General features: G+C 34.3%; 1 protein-coding gene across 2 annotated transcripts; it reads right to left on the bottom strand.

Moving 5' to 3' along the window:
• Positions 1-1,510: 1,510 nt before the first annotated feature.
• On the bottom strand, positions 1,511-18,303 carry LOC131157617 (uncharacterized). 2 transcript variants are annotated; one of them, XM_058111903.1, is made up of 6 exons: positions 18,004-18,303; positions 17,720-17,906; positions 16,322-16,511; positions 4,988-5,191; positions 2,862-3,161; positions 1,511-2,765 (listed from the first exon to the last, which is right to left on the bottom strand). In XM_058111903.1, the coding sequence occupies exons 1-6, from the start codon at positions 18,223-18,225 to the stop codon at positions 1,760-1,762; spliced, it is 2,109 nt and encodes a 702-aa protein (XP_057967886.1). In that variant the 5' UTR covers positions 18,226-18,303; the 3' UTR covers positions 1,511-1,759. The 2 variants fall into 2 exon arrangements, with proteins under 2 accessions (XP_057967886.1, XP_057967887.1); XM_058111904.1 differs by having other exon boundaries at positions 17,720-17,801; positions 18,004-18,268.
• Between the last annotated feature and the right edge of the window lie 2,997 nt (positions 18,304-21,300).

The following is a 21,300-nucleotide window of genomic DNA, read 5'->3' as shown; positions in this document are numbered from 1 at the left end:
CATGGAAGAGCGCCAAACAGACTATCATAGCAGCATATGTTATGGAAGCTGAATTTGTGGCGTGCTTTGAGGCCACGATTCAGGCTTTGTGGTTGCGGAACTTTATCTCAGGACTTGGGATTGTCGACAGTATAGCCAGGCCGTTGAGAATTTATTGAGATAATTCTGCAACAGTCTTTTTCTCCAAAAACGACAAATACTCTAATGGTACTAAGCATATGGAGCTTAAGTATTTGGTCGTTAAGGACGAAGTTCGGAAACAAACAGTAATTATAGAACATATAAGAACTGAGCTCATGATAGCAGATCCTTTAACGAAAGGATTGACACCAAAGGCATTTAAAGAACATGCTGATCACATGGGTCTTTGTTGTAATCCTTGATATATAATAGTTTTTTTTTTTATGTTTTGTTCTATAATATGTATAATGATATCAATAAAAGTGTTTCTGCACATTATTTCTGTTTACCATAAATCATGTGATTATGGAGATGGTTCACTATTAAACGGAAATAGTCTTTGACAAAGACATTACAGGGACAGTATGGTAACTTCCTATTATAGATCATAGTTAAGTGGTTTATTAGTTTTGTGGTACATGGAAGGGAAGATGTCGCTCTAATGATATTTACCGCCATGACTCGTACTAATGGGTTGCTTGATTATGATATTATGTTAATCTCATTGAAAAATATAAATAAGCTAATGTTTTATGCACATTATGGATATTTGTTAATCCATATTAATATCATTCATATGGGTCAAGTGGGAGAATGTAGGATTTATGTCCCAAAGGATATGTCTCACATGAATGATGTTGGTCCCACATATAGGGAATGTGTCCCATATGATAAGGATATGAATTAATGATTGTATGGGTTAACTAAAAGGTTAGCTTAATTAATATGAGAAATTAATGGTGGAAGTTTGAAGAGATTCCTATACATAAGTATTATAGATATATATATGTATATAATATATCTATATACATGTGCTGGGACTTCCACCTTCCTATGTAGCTCTTACACCAGAACAAACACGTTGTCCTATTTGGATGTTTTTGTGCGAGCAACTATAAACGAAATGTAAATGCTAACTCTGTATTCTTTCATAGATGGAAGAGATATTAGCATACTTATTTCAGCCTTGGATTTGGATCTCACCTAACTTCTTGTTTGGATTTGTTTATTAATATTTTCTCCTAGAAAGCCTAGTGTTAATTTCATCTTCTTGTTTTACTTATTATGTACTAGTTGGATTCCCAACTTGTAATCGTAGATCACCACATCTTTATTATTAGTTCTCAAGTATTGATATGTGCAAAATAATTGCATGTCTAATGAAATCTGTGTTTGTTCGTTCCTTCTGCAATGTATGGAGGAAAGAGTATGCGACAAACAAAATTTATAGAGCTTTGTAAACATAATACCATTTTCACGAATTACCAGTGATGGAGAAATCAGTGGCCTACATAAAACAAACCCTACAGATACGTCCAGATCAAGAAGATAGCACTCCAAAATGTTACCGAATATTAATTGCTAATATAAGAGATCTAATGTGTTCAAAGGACCTCTTTAAGTTACAAAAATTGTACAATTACAATTCCTCGTAGATATGAATGAACTAAAGATAAAAGAAAATAAATTGCTATGCAAGCCTCTCTCTCTCTCTCTCTCTCTCTGTGCGTGTATACAACATTAGAGCCCAATAAGAACTGTGCGAAAAAAAGAGAGCTATTCTCCTTCATAAACCTCATTAAGACGAAGATAATATATGATTCAAGGCACTGAGGACATCATCCAAATCCTCATGGCTTTGAAATATTTCTCGCCCTTGATGCCTCCACCGGACCAGTCTATTGCAGATATCTGTTAGCATCTGAACTCCATCTTGATCAATTTTGATTTGGAGTATTCTCCTGACACACTTAAGCAGGTATTTGTTAACCCTGGCTTTAAGCTGACAAACAAAATCCAGTCCTCTCTCCTCCATCTCAAACATTGAAGCTGACATACTCTCAGCAACATCTGTTAAATTAAAGACAAGACAGGCCCCTGCCACCGCTTCCTTTTTAGCACTTTCTTCAGTGCAGGTAATTGAATCTTCATGCTGTTCTGGGTGCTGTTTCATACGCTTCAATCCTGCAGTTTGACATGTCCTGGACTTGAGTATCGTACCTGTCGTCACGTAATGCAGAAGCACCTCACATCCATCTTCATTTATATGTCGGGAGCCACCAATTAAGATTCCAAGAGGAATTCTTCTAAAGATTACATTGCACTGATTGCTGGGACCATTGAATGATTTTCCTTTGCATGATCTGATTGTTTCATTCCAATACATTGCATATATGTTCTGAAATTTCTCAAGCCATGATACAATTGCTTGACAATTGTCATCCTTTGCAAGAGTACAATTCACCTTGTCCTCATCAAATTTGGGTTTCTTGAGTTTCTTCCTGTAGCCAGCTGCTCCTGTGTTGTGATTTTCTGAGCCAAATTGTTTCACAACCCAAGATTTTGATATTTCAGCTAAACAATCAGCCAGAAGATCCTGATGAGATTCACTGATCGGGCTCAGAATCCATGCCATGTATTTTGCAGCAGCAGCAGATAAACAAGGCGGTTCCAAGTCATGTGTTCGCACTGTTCTGGGTTCCCCTAGCATGCATTTTGAATGGAAATTGTCTTGAAAATTTTGCTCAGAGAAAAGCAAAACAGATGCAAACAAGAACCAATCTGGGAAATTCATGGCCAAAGCCCTGCTAGTCAACATTTAAAATGTGGATTTTGAGAAGTCGGATCAGGTTGGAGCAAAAACCATGCTTTTTTATAGACTTGAAGGAAACAGAAATTACCAGTTAGATTTGTAATCTACTGTTGTCGCCTTCGATGCAGGGCGCTTAATAGTTGAATCAGAATGTTTTCTAGCACAAGAAACAGGTTGGCTTATAATATGAACTAAATGTAAAAAACTATTGGACGAGACAGGTCCAACCAAAATCCTCAGTAAGTGGTGCATGTAGGGGAAATATGCATTAGAAAATGGCAGCTTCAATCCAACTTCCACAGGTATGCCCCACCATGAAGGTCTGGAAACTACATCCATTATCAGTGATACTAGTTCATTTAGCAACTCCAAAACTGAAGACCGACCCCTGCAATATACATAAGTTGAAGATGGATTGGATATGCTTCTTAATCCAGTGAAATCCATTCAAATTAGCAATACATTAAAGATATCAATTTGCATTACAAACTCTCTGTTGTAAAAATGTAGCTCAACAGTGAAGTCAATCAAACCTGAAATGGTACCAGAAGAATAATATTTTCATAATACATAACAATCAAACCTTAAGTATCACAAAGTGAGATTGGCTACATGATTTTTTTTTTTTTTTTGGGCTAATTTACACATTCATGAGCAATTTCCTTTAATAAACTAAGGACTATTACATCTCATTCTAATTTATTTTAGGTCTACCCATATCCCTTCTACTGCCACTAAGGTGACTACTTTACTCTTCCTCACAAGTACACTATTTGGCCTACATTGTAGACGCCTAAACAATCTAAGATGCCCCTCCCCTATCTTGTATTTTATAGGTGTATACCTAACTTACCACGAATATGTTCATTCTTTAATTTATTTTCTGACGTTATACCACTCAAATACCTTAGCATTCTTATTTTGGCAATTTTTACTTTTTGAGTATGTCTCTTTGTTGTTAACATTCTGATCCTAATAACATGAGATCTTATACTCGTCCTATAAAACTTTCCTTTTAATTTTAAGGGTATTCTCTGATCATACAATACACTCGAAGCACTTCTCCATTTCACCAACACCTCTATGTATAACATCTTCCCTTTGGTTTGCATAATAGATCCTTGACATCAAAATCTAATAATGCTATTAATTTCTTGACCATCAAGTTTAATCTTTACTACAATATTCCAGTTACCTTGACTGACATTAATTTTTGAATATTGTTTTATTTCTACTTAACCTAAAACCTCTAGATTATAGAGTTTCTCTCCATAATTTCTAATCTATAGTTACTCCATTCCTAGTTTCATCAAGTAAGACAACATCATCTGAAAATAATATAAATCATAGAACCCCATTTTGAATACTCCTAGTAAGTTCATCCATACAAAAAGTTAAGGGGTCAAAGCAGGTTCTTGCCGTACACCTATGAAACACATCATAAAACCTTTAAACACCGGCATCAACAATGTCCAACAAAAAGTAAATGAAGCAAGTGCATGATATATAACTATAATGATTTCTAGCTCAGGGATCTGAGAAGGAATATTTGTGAGGAACTAAAGTATGGACACATGGGAATAGCCAAAAAGAAAAGTTAGAAATGCATCGGAAAATGGAAACATAAACCCATCATGGTGGTAGATAAGAGGTGGCTCAACCAACTCCAGAAAATTTACTGGGAACTCAAAATGGATTAGGAAACTTCTTGCTCTGAAAGAAATTTGGAGGATCAAAAGTATGAAGTGAGAGCTGAGAACTTCAATAAATTACAAGGCAGAGTTCGCTGAAATTATTGAAGCAATCCCTGCCAAGTTGTGAAAGAATTCTAGTTTAGACGCTAACAAGTTAGAATCAAATTAATTGTTGGATTTATTGATAACATTCTGCAATGATTTATAACTAATGTACAGCAGTTTTGTTCTGCAATGATTTAGTGCATTTTTACCCCCAAAAAAAGAAAAAATATGTGCTGCTCAAGTATGCATTCAGCATGCAACTGTGATGGAGATATAAATTCAAAGTAGGCTACTGTAAAGAATGTGGACTGTTGGCCTAATTTATGAATGCATAAAAAAAAACACTAAAAAAACTTAACTTCGATGCACAATAGGTGAACATAAGGCATGTGGAGCCTCAAAAGTTGGAACTAGAGTTAACATGGATCATGATAAAAGATAAAAATGATTTACAAGACAAACTGAATGAGCTTACGTCATTAGAAACCAGTTGTGTAATAAAGCCCTGATCTGAATAAACATTGCAGGAGAAAGTGCCAAGCATGTAATTATAGAACGCCAATCATTCCTCTCATGGAATTCATTGTTCAGATGAAGGAAAGGCCTTTCCATGGTTTCTTGCAGAATTTTTGCAACATCTTTCTTCAGAGTTAGTGGATCAAGATACCAAAGAAGCAACCTGTGAAGCCATCATAAAGCCATTATGATGTTTAAGAATGCAATTTAGAGTTGCAACATTTGTAAACATGGAAGAAGCTTTCAAGAAATTCTAACATGTTTTCTTTTTAAGGATGCACAATAGATTGGCAACATTATAAACATGGAATAGGCTTTCAAGAACTTGCAACATTTAAAGAGGGAAAGGAAGAATTCAAAAAATAAAATAAAACCACTAGAGATATTAGACATGTACAAATTCAAAACAAAACCAAAAATGGGATATAAAGATAACGAAGGAGGTACAAAAATAAACTCCAAAAAAATAAAAAAAGATTCATATCTTTCCTCTTGTTTTTTTCTTTTTTTTTTTTACTTTATTTTTTGGGGGTAGGGGGGATGGTGGACGGGGAGGACAGGGGTGCTTACTGACAGACCTGAAGGCTGCACAAAAAAAGAAACTAGATGTTAAACCCATGAATCATGTCCCTTATGTCTTTAATTGTTTGAAGAGTATTCAGGGCCCTCTTGATGTCAAAAAAACTCAATGCTGCATTTGAAACCCTTTTGAGATCAATAATTGGAGAATCACAGAATTTCAGATTCTCAGCATCAAGGAGAGGAAAAAAGGTCCTTAATTTATTGAAAATTTGATTTGGCAATCACCAGTAAAGCGTGAGACAAGAATTTTAACCTTGCAATTGAGCTTCCATCAAGGTTAAACTGAAATGGGATTAGGCAGCCAACTTCAAACAAAGGCAGATGATGAAAAGTGCTGAAGGAGATCGATCAAGATACTCCTACACTTGATTCTTTTGAGTTATTTGAGAAGAGATTTCAAAAAAAAAACAAAAAAAAAAACTGTTGCCTCAGAAGTATACCTGGAAACTCTAGGGACTGCACTCTTTATGCTAATGTGTTTGGCATATAAAAACTGCAGTAAGCATCATGAAATTAAGAATTGATACGAGTTCAAGTGACAAATTACCTTAACTCAAATCTAACAAAAAGAACTTCTGCCTTCTACTAAAGCCCACAAGCAAAACTCTATAACCAAGTACTGACCATCAAATTATTTATTAATTTGATTATGTTTGGGATACATTATTGATATTTGCCATGATAAGGCTAAATTTTACTAATCTATAGAAGGTAAGAACATGCATGAGATTTTTTTTAAAAAAAAATAATTTATTCATTTATTTATTATTAAAGCGAAAGCATACCAATAAGAATGTAGGCTAAAATTTACAACTATAGAGAATGTAAGAATATGCATGAGAATTTTTTTAATTTTTTTATGATAGGGTAAGCACACCTATAAGCATTTACAATCCCAGTGATGTAGGAGCAGCATCAAGGTTCTACAGCCATACGAGAGACTAGAAGAAATAGAAGAGAGGAAGAAAGGGGAAGAGAAGAGAGAGGAGATACCAGGGGGAAACTCACATTCAATTCCAATTCAAATTCAACAATAACTGCTTACAACATCGCTTTCACACACTATTTATAAGAAAGCCTCTAAACAGATGAAATTATACACATATCCCTATAACAAAACACTGCATTACAAACATACACCTAAAATACCACATATACTACAAACAAGCCCCCAACATACATCATCCTAATACAAGCAAACTACACACACATACTTAAACAACTAGCTAAGCACAATTGTGTTTCGGACCCAATAAACCATTGACCCTATTCTTTGGCATAGGCCTCCAAATTGGGTCTAAATGAACCATCCAAATACCCTCTTCTCATCCTACATCAATTCCCTCCTTCCAAAAAGAACTCGATCCCGTCATGTTGGGGAAAGTACCGAGGAGTCCATCACTACGAATAGAATCATCATTTCATAAGAAAGGGAACCAGCGGTACCCTTTAACTTGACAAGTGGAAGATTTCGTGATGGCGTCAACTTATACTTCTTGTTATCAATGGAGTAAAAATTCTCAAATTCTCATATTCATCATGCTTCACCTTCCTATCAAATAACAATGGTCGGCCCACATCACACTGCATTGTCTCCATAATGGAACAATCTTGAAAGTAAGCAAGCAACGACAAGTTGGTGAAGAAGAAGCCCATATGACATTGCATTGTCTCCATAATTGAACAATCTTGAATGTAAGCAAGCAACAATCATTGGACCTTCAAGTTGGTGAAGAAGAAGAAGAAGTTCAAGTTGGTATTATTCACCAAAGCAATTTTGTATGGCTCGGGATGAGACACGACTGGAATTTTCTGAAAAGTTCATAACTGCTTGTCGTTTTTTTTTTTCCCCCACTGAAATTTCAGGGCAGAAAAAAAATGGCTTAAGGGAATGAAATCTAGGGAAGAAGAAGAAGGACGCAACTGGAATTTTTCTGAAAAGTTCATAACTGCTTGTCATTTTTTTTTTTTTCCCCCACTGGAATTTCAGGCAGATAAACAGGAGAACAGAACTAAAATGGAGATGGGGAAGGAAGAAAGAGAAGCAGGGCAAAAGAGAAGAGAAGGGAAGGAGAAGATAAAAGTAGAAGAGGGGGGGGGGGGGGGGGTTACAGAATTACAGAAGGAAGATAGAAATAGAACCAGCAAGGCAGAATAACAAAGAGGTTTCTATAGAACAGAGCAAACAGAAGGAGAAGAAAGAAGAAAGGATGAAAAACAAGAATGATTGGAAGGAAAATAGGGGGATTGAAATGGAAGAAGGAAGATCGAATTTGGGCTCTGATACCAAATGACGCAGAGGCAGCATCAAGTTTCTACAGCCATGGGAGAGATTAGAAGAAATAGAAGAAAGGAAGGGGAAGAAGGAGAGAGGAGATACCAGGGGGGAATTCATATAATTCATATATTCAATTCCAATTCAAATTCAACAGTAACTGCTTACAACATGACTGTCACCTATTATTTACAAGAAAACCTCTAAACATGTGAAATTACACACATACCCCTAAAACTACATTGCATTACAAGCATACTCCTAGAATACACAAATACTACAAACAAGACTCCAACATACATCATCCTAATACAAGCATACTACACATGCATATTGAAACAACTAACTAGCTACGCACATTTGGGTTTCGGACCCAATAAACCATTGACCTTATTCTTCGACACATGCCTCCGACAATAACAACAACAAGCCTTAAGTCCCACAAGGTGGGGTCGGCTACATGAATCCTTTTCCGCCAATTCATTCGATTGAAAGTGTTTTCCTCTATTATATTAAGGCAGTGATTTAAAAAGGCATTCTTGAGGCACGCCTTTTGAGGGTAAAATGCCCCAAGGCGTAATGTAAAAGGCAAAAGTCCCAAAATACGTAAGCATTTTGGAGTTGGGTGTACGCCTTGCACCGAAAAACTTGCATTTCATGCCTCAACAGACAAGACGTATGCATTTCAGACCCCATTTTTTGTGCAAATTACAGAGCAAAAAAAGCTTTCTCAAAATCGACGAATACTCTCTTTCCATCGGTTGATGTTCTCCAAAAAGACTCCTCTGATTGGATTATTGGGTCGTTTCTCTTCAGCCAATCAAACACCACGACTCTCTCTCTCCCTCACAACCTACTTCAATCGTCGACCAACCTCAGATCTTCTGCAGATCTATGCCCTTGTGTTCTTAGGCAATCGTTTTCCCTTCCCACGTCGAAGACCTGATTCCGATTATTGACACTCTTTGACCTTTAACTACTTCAAATCTTCATACGGACACCTCTCTCTTTGACACTCAACTACTTTGAATTTTCATGCAAAAGTCTCTCTTCTTGACACTCAGCTATTTCATGAAAAAGCGTCTCTATTCGCAAATTTATATCACTTGAGAGAGAGAGAGAGAGAGAGAGAGAGAGAGAGAGGGAGAGAGAGTCAAACTCTTTTAACCAAGAAAGGAGATGGGTTTAGAGTTAAATATTAAAGCATGGACGGGCACATGGCAGTGACCCTGTAATTCATGGACAATACCCTCATAGCTGGCTTGAGCTTAAACTCTTTAGGCTATTTTTAGGGGTAAATTTTTTAAAGAAAATGTTTTATTTTAATTTTTAAAAAAATTCATATGATTTTTAGTATGTATAATTTATTTTTATATATTTTTAAATAAAAAATTAAATTCCCAGGTCTGGGTAAATGAGAAGGGTTGCATTAGGTTGCTGACAGCCAATGTAAACTTTGTCAGATCACTATGATATGAATCCTTACCGAATATTTGCTGAGACGTCCCCTACAAGCGACACGTTGCACTTGTATCATCTGGGTGTAGTGAAAAGTGGACGAAGGTGGGCTAGGTCGTCACCCCGAAGCAACGCACTGTGTTGGCGCCCAAATACGGTGTCAAATATGTGAGGGTTCTTGCATCATTCTAGATGTGGGCAGGTAAAAAAGTTAGTTCAGGAAAACTAGGATTAGATTAGCAACTTGGAATATAGGGACACTAACGAGTAAAAGTATGGAAATTGTGGACACAATGATTTTAAGAAAAATTAATATAATTTTCCTTCAAGAAACTAAGTGGGTGGGGGAGAAAAAAAAAATCGATAAATCAAGATTTAAACTTTGGTACACTAGAAAAGAAAAACATAAGAATGAAATAGGAATTATTGTACATGAAAACTTAAAAATAGTATTATCGATGTAAACAGAGTAGGGGATAGAATAATAAAAATCAAGATGGTACTAGGCCAAAGGATAATAAATAACATTAGTGCTTATTCCTTAAGTAGGCTTAGCTGAAAATCTTAAGAGAGAAAAATTTGGGAAGATATGGATAACATTATACAAGGCATACTAGGAACTAAGAATATATCTATAGGAGGAGCTCTCTATAGGAGGAGCTCTGAATGGACATGTTGGAAAGGATAATAAAAGTTATGAGAGGATACATAGAGGATATGGATATGGAGAAAAAAATAAGCCTGGGGAGATGATTTTAGACTTCACTATGTCATATGATTTTAGTATAATGAATACTTGCTTTACAAAGAGAGAACATTTAATAACTTTTAAAAGTGGGGAAAATAGAAGAAAATAGATTTTTTTTTTTTTTTAACTAGGAGGCTAAATCGTCTATCATGCAAGGATTGTAAAGTTATTTCAGGTGAAAGCCTAACCACACAACGTAGAGTCTTAGTGTTAGATATATGCACTAAAAAATGGAATAAAAAGTATAAAATAAACCAGTGTAAGAGGACTAGGTGGTGGAACCTAAAGGAAGAAAATATAATAAAATTTAAAGATAAAATGATCAAAGATGGGGATTGGACTATAGAGAATGAGATAGATGCAAATAATCTTTGGAGTATATTTACTAGCTCTATTAAAAAAGAGCAAAAGAGATTTTAGGTGAATCAAAAGGAAGGTTCTCGAATAGTAAAGAAAGTTAGTGGTGGGATAAAGATGTCCAAAAAGTTGTAAAGACAAAAAAAAAAAAAATGGTATAAAATGTGGCAAAAATGTAGAAACATTAATAACTTTGAAAAGTATAAAGAGGTGAGAAAAGATGCAAAAAAAGGCCGTTAGTGAAGCTAAATACAGATCATTTAATAATTTGTATGATAGATTAGACGCAAAGGAAGGAGAAGGAGAAAGAGATATATTTAAACTTGTCAAAGCTAGACAAAGGAAGAGTAAGGACTTAGGAAATGTAAAATATATAAAAAGTGAGGATGATAGTCTTGGTTAAGGATGAAGACAAAAGAAATATGGCAAAGTTACTTTAGTAAGTTGTTCAATGAAAACCAAATCGAAGGCTTAGACTTAGATTTGACAAATGAGGAAAAGACTAAAAAAAATGAGATTTATTAGCAAAATTAGAATTAACGAAATTAAGTTTACGCTAAAAAAGATGAAAAATAGAAAAGCTATAGGACTGGATAACATCCCAATTGAAGTTTGGAAATGCTTAGGTGACAACAGAATTATATGTTTAAGTAATTTATTTAATATAATTATAAAAGCTAAGAAAATGTCAAATGAATGGAGAAAAAGTATTTTAATACCTATATACAAAAATAAAGAAGATATTCAGAATTGTAATAACTATCATGGAATTAAACTTATGAGTCATATGATGAAACTATGGGAATGGGTAGTTGAACAAAGATTAAGGCTAGAAATGAAGGTCTTAGAAAATCAATTTGGTTTTATGCCTGGGAGATCTACAACAGAAGCTATATATCTTTTAAGATAATTAATGAAAAAGTTTAGGAAAAAGAAGAGGGACTTGCATATGGTATTTATTGACCTAGAAAAAGCATATGATAGGATACCTAGGGAAGTTCTACAGTGGGTTTTAGAAAAAAAGAGCGTATGTAGTAGGTATACTGATGTTATTAAGGATATGTACGATGGAGTAATGACAAGTGTAAGGACTATAGATGGAGAAATTAGAGAAATCCAATCACCATAGGTGTACATCAAGGATCTGCTTTGAACTCTTATCCTTTTGCTTTAGTGATGGACCAACTGACTAAGAGTATTCAAAATGAAGTTCCATGGTATATTTTGTTTGCAGATGATATTGTATTGATTGATAAAACTAGGAGCGGAGTAGAGGTTGAGTTATAGAATTATGGAGATAAGCTTTGGAATCTAGAATCTTTAGGATAAGTAAAAATAAGAAAAAATATATAAAATGTAAACTTAGTAATGGTAGGAGGAATATTGGAGACAAAGTTAAACTTGATGATAAAGAAATAAATAGCACTTGTAGATTTCGATACCTTGGATCTATTATGCAAGGTGAAGGAGAAATTGAAGATGATGTAATGCATAGAATTAAAGCAAGTTCGGTAAAATGAAGAAGTGCTTCAAGTGTACTTTGTGATCATAAAATACCCTTAAAATTAACAGGGAAGTTTTATAGGACATCTATAAGACCAACTATACTATATGAATCAGAATTTTGGGCAATGAAGAAACAGAATATCCAAAAAGTAAAAGTTTCCGAGATGAGAATGCTTAGATGGATGAGTGGTACAACACTAAAAGATAAAAATGAACAAATTTGCGGAAAGTTAAGTGTAACTCCTATAAAAGATAAGATAAATGAGAGACAACTCAAATGGTATGGACACTTGCAACATAGGCCACATGGTGTGCTAGTGAGGAAGAGTGATTTAGTTACTAGGGGGGCAATAGAAGAAGTAGGGATAGACCTAAAATAACTTGGAATGAGATTGTGAGTAAGCATTTAATAGCCCTGAATCTATCAAAAGAAATTGATCGCATAAATTTTCGGATAAGGATTAATATAGTCGACCCTACCTAGTGGGACTTAAGGCTTGGTTTTGATGTTGTTATTGTTGCTTACGCCTCAACGCCTTAAGGCTTATGTCTTGCCTTCTTAGAGATAAAATACCTCACTTTACACCTTTGCCTTTTAAAACATTGGATTAAAGGCTATTAAATCCTTCCTCACTACCTTATTCCAAGTTATTTCAAGTATACCCTTACCCTTTTTCATGCCAGAAATAATAACTAACTCACTCCTCCTCACAAGTGCTCTACAAGGCATGGGTTTCAAATGCCTAAACCATCTAAGCTGCCCCTCCCTTATTTTATCTTCAACCGGTACTATGCCTACACTATATGCTCATTTTTACTTTATCTTTTAACATTACACCACTCATCCACCTTAACATTGGCATTTCAACAACTTTTACTTTCTGTACATATTTCTTAGTTGCCCAACATTCTAAACCTTAAAGCATAGTCAGCCTTATAGCCATCTTATAAAACTTTCCTTTTAACTTTAAGGGTATTCTACGATCACACAACAAACCTAATGCATTCCTCCATTTTACCCAACCTGTTTTAATTATATGTACTACATTTTCTTCAATTTCCCCTTCTGCTTGCATAATAGATCCAAGATATCTAAATCTATTAGTGCTATTAATCTCTTAATTGTCTAGTTTAATCTTCTCTCTACTATTACTCCTTACATTACTGAAATTACAATTCCTATATTCTATCCTATTCCTACTTATACTAAACCTTTTTTAGACTCTAATGTGACTCTCCAAAGTTCTAGGTTATATCGCTCCTACTATCATCAATCCGCATGATATTATTAGAAAACAACATATATCAAGGGATCTCATTTTTAATATTCTTGGTAAGTTCATCAATCAATAAGGTAAAAATAATAAGAACTCAAAGTAGAACCTTGAAGTACACCAATTGTGATTGGAAAATCTCTAGATTCCCCTCCTACAGTCCTAACATTAGTCACTAATCTATCATATATATCCTTAATAATCTTAGTATATCTACTGCAAGCCCCTTTCTTTTCTAAGACCCACCATAGAACTTCCCTAAATACTCTATCATGAGCTCTCTCTAGGTTAATAGAAACCATGTGCAAGTCCCTTTTCTTTTCCTTAAACTTTTTCCATTAAGCTTCTTAAAAGATAAATAACTTTTTTTGTTGATCTCCCAGGCATAAAACCAAATTGATTTTCTGAAATCCTCATTTCTAGTTTTATTTTATGTTCACCCTTTCCTATAATTTCATCGTATGGCTCATAATCTTAATTCCATGATAGTTATTACAATTTTGAATATCACCTTAGTATTTTTATAAAGGCATTAACATACTTTTCTTCCATTCTTCTTACATTTTCTTGGTTTTTATAATAATTTTGAATAGATTAGTTAACCAAATATTTCCTTTATCCCCTAAACATTTCCAAACTTTAATTGGTATTTTATCTAATCCTATAGATTTCCTGCATTTCATCTTTTTTAATGTCATCTTAACTTCAAGAACTCTAAGTTTGCGAATAAATCTCCTATTTTTAGTCTTCTCCTCATTTGTCACTCGCAAGTTCAATCTTTCATTTTGGTTTTCATCAAACAACTTATCAAAATATCTACGTTAGCTCTTTCTTTTATGTCTTCTTCTCTAGTTAAGGCATTATCATTCTCATCTTTTATATATTCTGCTAGTTTTACATCACCTAAATCTTTGCATTTTCTTTCTCTAATTCTAACGAGTTTATAAATGTCTTTTTTCTCCTTCTTTTGTATCTAGTCTAATATATAAAGTACCATAAGCTCTATGTTTAACTTCACTAATAGTTCCTTTTTTTTTTTTTTTTTTTTTTGCATTTTTTCCCACCTATTTACATTTTTCAAAATTTTCTATATTTCTACAATTTTTTCATATTTTATACCAATTTTTTTTTTTATCTTAACGGCTTTTTGGAATTTTTTATCCCACCACCAACTTTCTTTACTACCCGAATATCTTCTTTTGGACTCACCTAAAACCTCTTTGGCTATCCTTACAATCAATTAATCATTTTATTCCAAACAATATTTGCATCTACCTAATGCCCTACAATCCAATCACTCTGTAATCATTTTATCTTCGTATCTTCCTATATTATCGCCCTCAAAGCTCCAACATCTAGTCCTCTTGTGTTGATTTTTGTTACCCCTTTTCTTCTATTTTTTTTAATATGTATATCTAATACTAGGACTCTAGGTTGTGTAGTCAAACTTTCACCTAAGATAACTTTACAATCCTTACAAGATAGATGATTCCGTTCCTAGTCAAGAAGAAATCTATTTGGCTTTTATTATGCCCACTCTTGAAAGTTATTAAGTGTTTTCTTTTTATAAAGCAAGTATTCAATATAACCAAATCATAAGACACGAAAAAATTTAAAATTGTATCATCGACCTCATTTTTATCTCAATATCCATGGCCTCCATGTATCTTCTCATACCCTATATTATTCTTTCCAACGTGTCCATTCAAATCAACTACTATAAATGTCTTTTAGACATTGGTATCCCTTGTAAAATACTATTCATATCCTCCCAAAATTGTCTTTTAATATTTTCTACTTAGCCTATTTGGGGACCATACACATTAATGACATTCACTATTTCTAGTGAAACCTAAAGCTATCTTGATTTTAATGATCCTATCTCTTATTCTTTCAACATCTACCATATCATCTTTTAGGTCTTTGTCGACAACAATTCCCACCCCATTTTTATGTTTCTATTTTCCAATGTGCCAAAGTTTAAATCCTGATTTTTCAATTTTTCTAACTTTCTCTCCTACCCATTTTGTCTCTTGAAGACAGATTAAGTGAATTTTCCTTCTAATCATTATTTCCACTATTTTCATACGTTTGCCCATAAAAGTTCCTATATTCTAAGTTGCTAATCTAATCTTAGTTTCTAGTGCTAACTTTATCAACACTCTCCCTTTTATACTGACCCAATCTATTCCCTTGAACTAAGTGAATTTGGTAAGAATTCACGATAACAAGATCTAACAAAGTTTTACACTGGCTTTCAGCTACCTAACACAGCCTTGCTCCTTTATCCGGACTCAGGACCAGCTGTGTAGACAAAAGATAATTTGTGTTACACAGGCAAATACACATTTGAATTTTTTTTTTTGAATGCAAACTTATGTCACATAGACAATTTTCTAAAGCACACCCTACAACCAAGAGAAACCAAACCAACAACACAATGCATTTAAAACATCTAAAGCATACAATTTTGGGTGTGAATTCAAGCTAGACTAAAATTAAAAACAAATAAATAAATAAATTGAAGTAATAATTTTGGAAAAAAATTTGTATACTCCAAGATTTGCAAATGGAAAACACAAAAATGCAAATATTAAGCCTACAAATCATAAATACAAATTCTCCACAACTAACCAACTATTGAAAAAATAATAATAATAGTAATAAGAAAAGAAATAACAAAAGAGAAGAAGATCTCACCAGTGGTTGAAACTAAAAGGTAATGACAACCGATTGAAAATACTACAATAGGCGTCGGAAATCTGATGCTGCTAACGAAAAATCAATCAAAGAACATTGAAGCAAATACCCGCTTCTCATCCACCTAGGATACTAGGTCATCTCCTCCACACTTCAATTTTCTCAAGCCTCAAAGTTACAGGGGTTAAACACTATTTCTTATGAAAGTTCTTAGGATGATGTATAATATGCACACAACACATGCATCCATCAATCTAGCCAGAATTGGAAACAATAATGAAGCATCAATGGAATCTCATTTAGTTTAAAAAACATAAACATATTGAAGGTGTAGATGAGGTCAAGAATTAAATAATGGTTGCTATTACTTTAGTATAACAGTCTACAGCACACCTCAATGGAATTTCATGGTTTTTAATGGTGGATTCTCGTGGCATATGGCTAAGCAGCTTCAAAACTGTGGTGCTTCTTCCATCAATTGATTTAACATCAAGAAAATGAATTAATGGTGACACATTTTGATAGCAAGAAGCTAATGCTGCTACTCTTACAACAGCATATGATAGCAAATGAGAAAGCATTCCTGCAATATATGCAGAGTTGTGACCAAATCAGCACATATTTTTAATTAATTTTTAACTAAAGTAAAAAAGTATACTTAGCTAAAAAAAATTATAGCATGTCTATCTCAAAATCTTAATCATATTTTTTGTTGAAAAGCAATCCAGGTGATATGTTGTTGGTTGATTGATATTAGATAATGGGGGGAAAACATTAAAGACCTTTTTAGTTGTGGAAATAGTTTCATTTTCTAGTCTTAGTTTTCTAAATAATTATAAAAATGCAACTTATTTTTAAATTTTCCAAGATTTGTATTAAAGAAGATGGAAAATAAAGGATTCGTTTAGCTGCAGAAAACATCTTTCATTTTTCATTTATAAATTTTTGCAAAATCACACCTTGTTTCCAATTTTTCAAAAATCATGTGAGAAATCAGAAATCTAGAAAAACAATAAAAAGATGTTTTCCATCTTTTCCTTTACAAATTCATAAAAATGGGAAACAAGATGCCATTTTTGTAATTATTTGAAAATTGGAAATGGAAATTAAAACTATTTTCCACAAGTGAATTGTGCCAAACAATTTTTTTCATTTTTTTTTTAAAACAAATGTTGCAAAACTTAAAAAAAAAAATAAGATGGGTTTTCTTGTAATTCTTTGGAAAATAAAAAATAGAATATGAATTTTTTTCCCACAAAACAGGCTGGATGCTTCAAAATAGATGAAAGCAAGACAAGTGAAGTAAGACAGAATACGGAATTCAACTTTGAGACAACCATAGGGTGCGAAAAGGTTGATCCATTTATAATCAGGAACAATGACCATAAGATACTTCACAGCAACCATTTTAAACAGCAAATAATTTCATAAATGATTTATTCTTTCAATATCTTGCACATAATTTGATTGGTTTAGCCATAAAATTCGCAAGCTGTCAAGTGCAATAGCACAGGGTTAGCCATGAGTTGAAAAAGGTTTACCCAAAAATTGAATTTTTGCACCAGTGCTTGTAATATAGGGGGTATGAAGTAATTCCTTCTGAAGCCTATATAAAGAAAATTATGGCTTGGACGCGACTGCTCCCTGAGATTATACTTCAAAAGTTCTAATTGAACATAGCACATTCATGAGGAATCCTAAACACCATATTAATCCATACAAAAGAGTTGTGCAAATCACAAACATAAAGCAAGAATTAGAATGAAAAAACAAAGCAACTTGACCACTTACGGTGTCCCTCCAATTTCCCAAAAATATCAGCACACGCTTCGATCAATTCTGCACAATTGTGCTGAGAAATAGAGCCACCAACCTGCAAAAACTCTTCTTTCTGAAACCGCACTACCTTGCAAGAAATCGAAGAAGACAAAACACTAACAATTGTCTTCACCAGATGCTCAATCAGAGAATCAAACACCTAAACAATAAAAAAAAAAAAAACGCAAGATCTTAAAATAGAGAAGCCCCTCCAAAACCGTAACTGAGAAACTTCTACTCTAATTCAGACAACATACCTGCGTCGATTTGAAGCACATCAAAGACAAGGCAGTGTCCAAAACCCTAACCCTAGAATTATCGCTGAGGTTGAGCGATTGGTTCAAGTTCGAAATAGAGAGCTGACAAGTTTGCTGCTCTTTTTCTTCTTCTTCTTCGCCATCTCTGGTCGTCGGACCTAGGGTTTTGAGATTCGAAGCAAGTCTGGCGAGAAGATCAGTTATCTCTGGTAATCTGCTCATGATGGAGAATCAGGGCGGGAAGAAGAAAGACTCTCTCATTCCCGCCAAAATGCGCATATGAAGGGGCTGGTAACGGGCTCAGTTATGCCCAGGCCTCATTCCCTTCTTCTATTTTTCTAACTCATTATTTTTATTTTTATTTTACTTAAGAATTTAACCACTTGGGGTGTTAATTTTTTGTCATTTACATTTTTCAGGTATAATTGAAAAAAAAAAAAAAAAAAGGCCCATGAATTTTTCACTTACCACATCAACACTTGATGTTGAATATTAAAAATAATAATTCAATTATGAGCATAAATGGTAAAATATTGTTTTTTATCTAATGAAAATTTTCCATAAAAACTGAAAAATTCCTTTTACGGCCATGTATGGAAAAGAGTGGGCCGCGCGGGGGGGGGGGGGGGGGTGTGATATGTAAGGCAAAAAAGTGAAATGAGATATACTTGTAAGTAACAACTCCTGCACGTTAGATTTAGAATTGGCTAATAATAAAATGTTATATTAATATTTGAATCCATTAAAGTGATGTGAAACTAATACCAAAATATATCTCTCATTTGTATAGGTCCAAATGAGAATATGACATCTTGTGATTGGTGGATTCCAACTCCTAAATGTAAGAACTATTCATCACAAGTCTTTCTCAAAATGTTTAACTAAAACTCATGGATAGAACATGCATGTTTTCCATGTTGCATATTTGAGTGTTGTAAACAATCCATGGTAGTTTTATGGCCAAGTGCATATAGATCCTAGTATTGGACCATTTGGAAATGTGGTTATCCCAACCACAACATGACATTAAAATAAAGATTCAAATTCTAAAGAGAAATTTGACTAGTGAAAGATTTGTAAGGTTGCAAAAATAACACTTCAAAAGAATTATGGCTTTTATTTTGTTCACTAGCATTTAGATCAAATATGAAAATGTCTCATTTGGATTAAATGATTCTAGGAAAAACAATTATCAATATAATTTTTTTAGGAAAAAGATAAGTAGAGAGTTATTAATATAAGGGAAAGAATTCAAAAGATGCCAAGGCGAGCAACATGAGCTTAGCCAAAATAATGAAAGACAACACAAAAAACTATACTTAAACCTTGGTGTCAACCATTAAATAAGAAAAACTAAATCAAACTCTCCATGTTACTAGGAACCTCAATGTAAATTGCTAAATTCGTGACTCTCTAAGAGTGATAGACAATGGTCATCCAACAATACCTTTTAGCAATAGAAGCAACTTGACTTTTCCTAGAGAATCCAACCAATTGAACTCTTTATGCTAACTTGAGGGACTCCTGCAATGTTGGCGGCGAAGAGGGCTTTACTATAGATAGAAGCAAGTTGGCATTGAGCCTGATTTAAGCCTGGAGTACCAGTTTTATGTTACTTTTTCTTTAGTGTAGTAATGAATGCCCTACATATCATGGCATTTGAAGCCTTTTGTGGGACCATAATGGCTTTAAACGTCTCTAGATGATCCATAAACCAAGTCTATAGTACCATCGGATGACTCTGATGGGCATTGCAGCCCTATGGGTTGGGGTTCCTCTATGATTTTCTTGGAAATTGTGTACCATCCATCCTCTTTAGTTCAATTGGAGCGTGTTGGGGCTCTTCGAGGACCCTTCAACTGCACTCCACAAGCTCCATCGTTCATGGAGGCGAGGCTAGTTTGGTAGGTTCCCTATAATGAGAGTTTGTTAGTACCATTGAGTTGTCCTACATCTCCGGAGCCTTCTCATTTTACCTTGGTGGAGAGTTTCTTGACCGCAAGCTACTCTCCCTCACGGTCTTGGGGTCGTAGCTATGTAGGATTTGGACATTCTTTCTCAAAGCCCTTACTTGATATTAGATTGTGTAGAACCGTTGCTAAGTAAGGATCATATGTTCAAGAAGAATTGAGAATTGAGATTTCTCTAGCTCAAAATGGTTGCCATAGTGAGAGAACATGAAGATATTCTCTCAACCAAATTTGAGGCTTGTTGTATTTGTATGTGTGGCTCTTATACTTAAGGCTCATAAATAGAAGATAAAAAGCATATGGGTTGAATTCTTGAAAAGTGCAATAGTGACTCATCGACGAGTAAACACCGAGAGGCTGGAAATTGTAAAGTCTCTAAGATACTGAGAACATGAAATCAGACTCGTCGACGAGTGGTCATACTAGTCGACAAGTGGTCTTCTCTCTCTCATCGACGAGTGTCATGTTCTCATAAACGAGTGCTTTTGGGCTACAAGGAAGAATTCAAATTTTGAATTGGAACATTGGGACAGTTGGGTATTTGGAGAGAAACCTTCAAGGGGTTGTTAAATAGGTCCTTCTGGGCATATTTTGTATATAGAGAGATCATTGTATGAAGTGTATTGTAAACTTTCAATTTCATAGTGAAATATTAGACAAATTGCTCCTGTGGATGAAGGCATTGCCGAACCACCTATATTCTCATGTTGTTCTCTTTACTTATTTTCAGATTTACTGGTTGTGTATAAATTTGTATTCTTGGTGCTTCATCATTTGCTGTAAGTTTAATTATTCCGTTGTGCATCCTGTACTCGATTTCCACAACAAATTGGTATCAGAGCAAAGTCATCATGGCGTCGGGTACTTCTTCTACAAGATTTGATGTCGTAAAATTTGATGGAACCGGGAATTTCAGTTTATGGTAGATGAGAGTTAAGGATATACTTGTGCAACAAGGAATGGTGAAGGCTCTACATGGTGCTCAACCGGATAATATGAATGAGGCAACTTAGGGAGAATTGCAAGCAAAGGTTATTTCTATAATACGCTTGTGTTTGGCTAATGAAGTTTTCTATCATGTGATGGAAGAGGATTCTCCAACGGCTGTATGGTGAAAGTTAGAAAACTGGTACATATCTAAATCACTCTCTAATAATTTTTTTCTTAAGCAACAACTTTATTAGCTTAAGATGGTTGAAGGATCAAACTTAAATCAACATATTAATGCCTTTAATCAAATCATAAGTGATTTGATGTGTGTTGATGTTAATTTTGATGAAGATGATAAGGCTTTGATGTTACTAAACTCCTTGCTAGCAACTCACAC

The sequence above is a fragment of the Malania oleifera genome, chromosome 6 (assembly GCF_029873635.1).
Source record: "Malania oleifera isolate guangnan ecotype guangnan chromosome 6, ASM2987363v1, whole genome shotgun sequence".
Taxonomy (NCBI): Eukaryota; Viridiplantae; Streptophyta; class Magnoliopsida; order Santalales; family Ximeniaceae; genus Malania; species Malania oleifera.
This window is presented reverse-complemented; position numbering and strand designations above follow the sequence as displayed.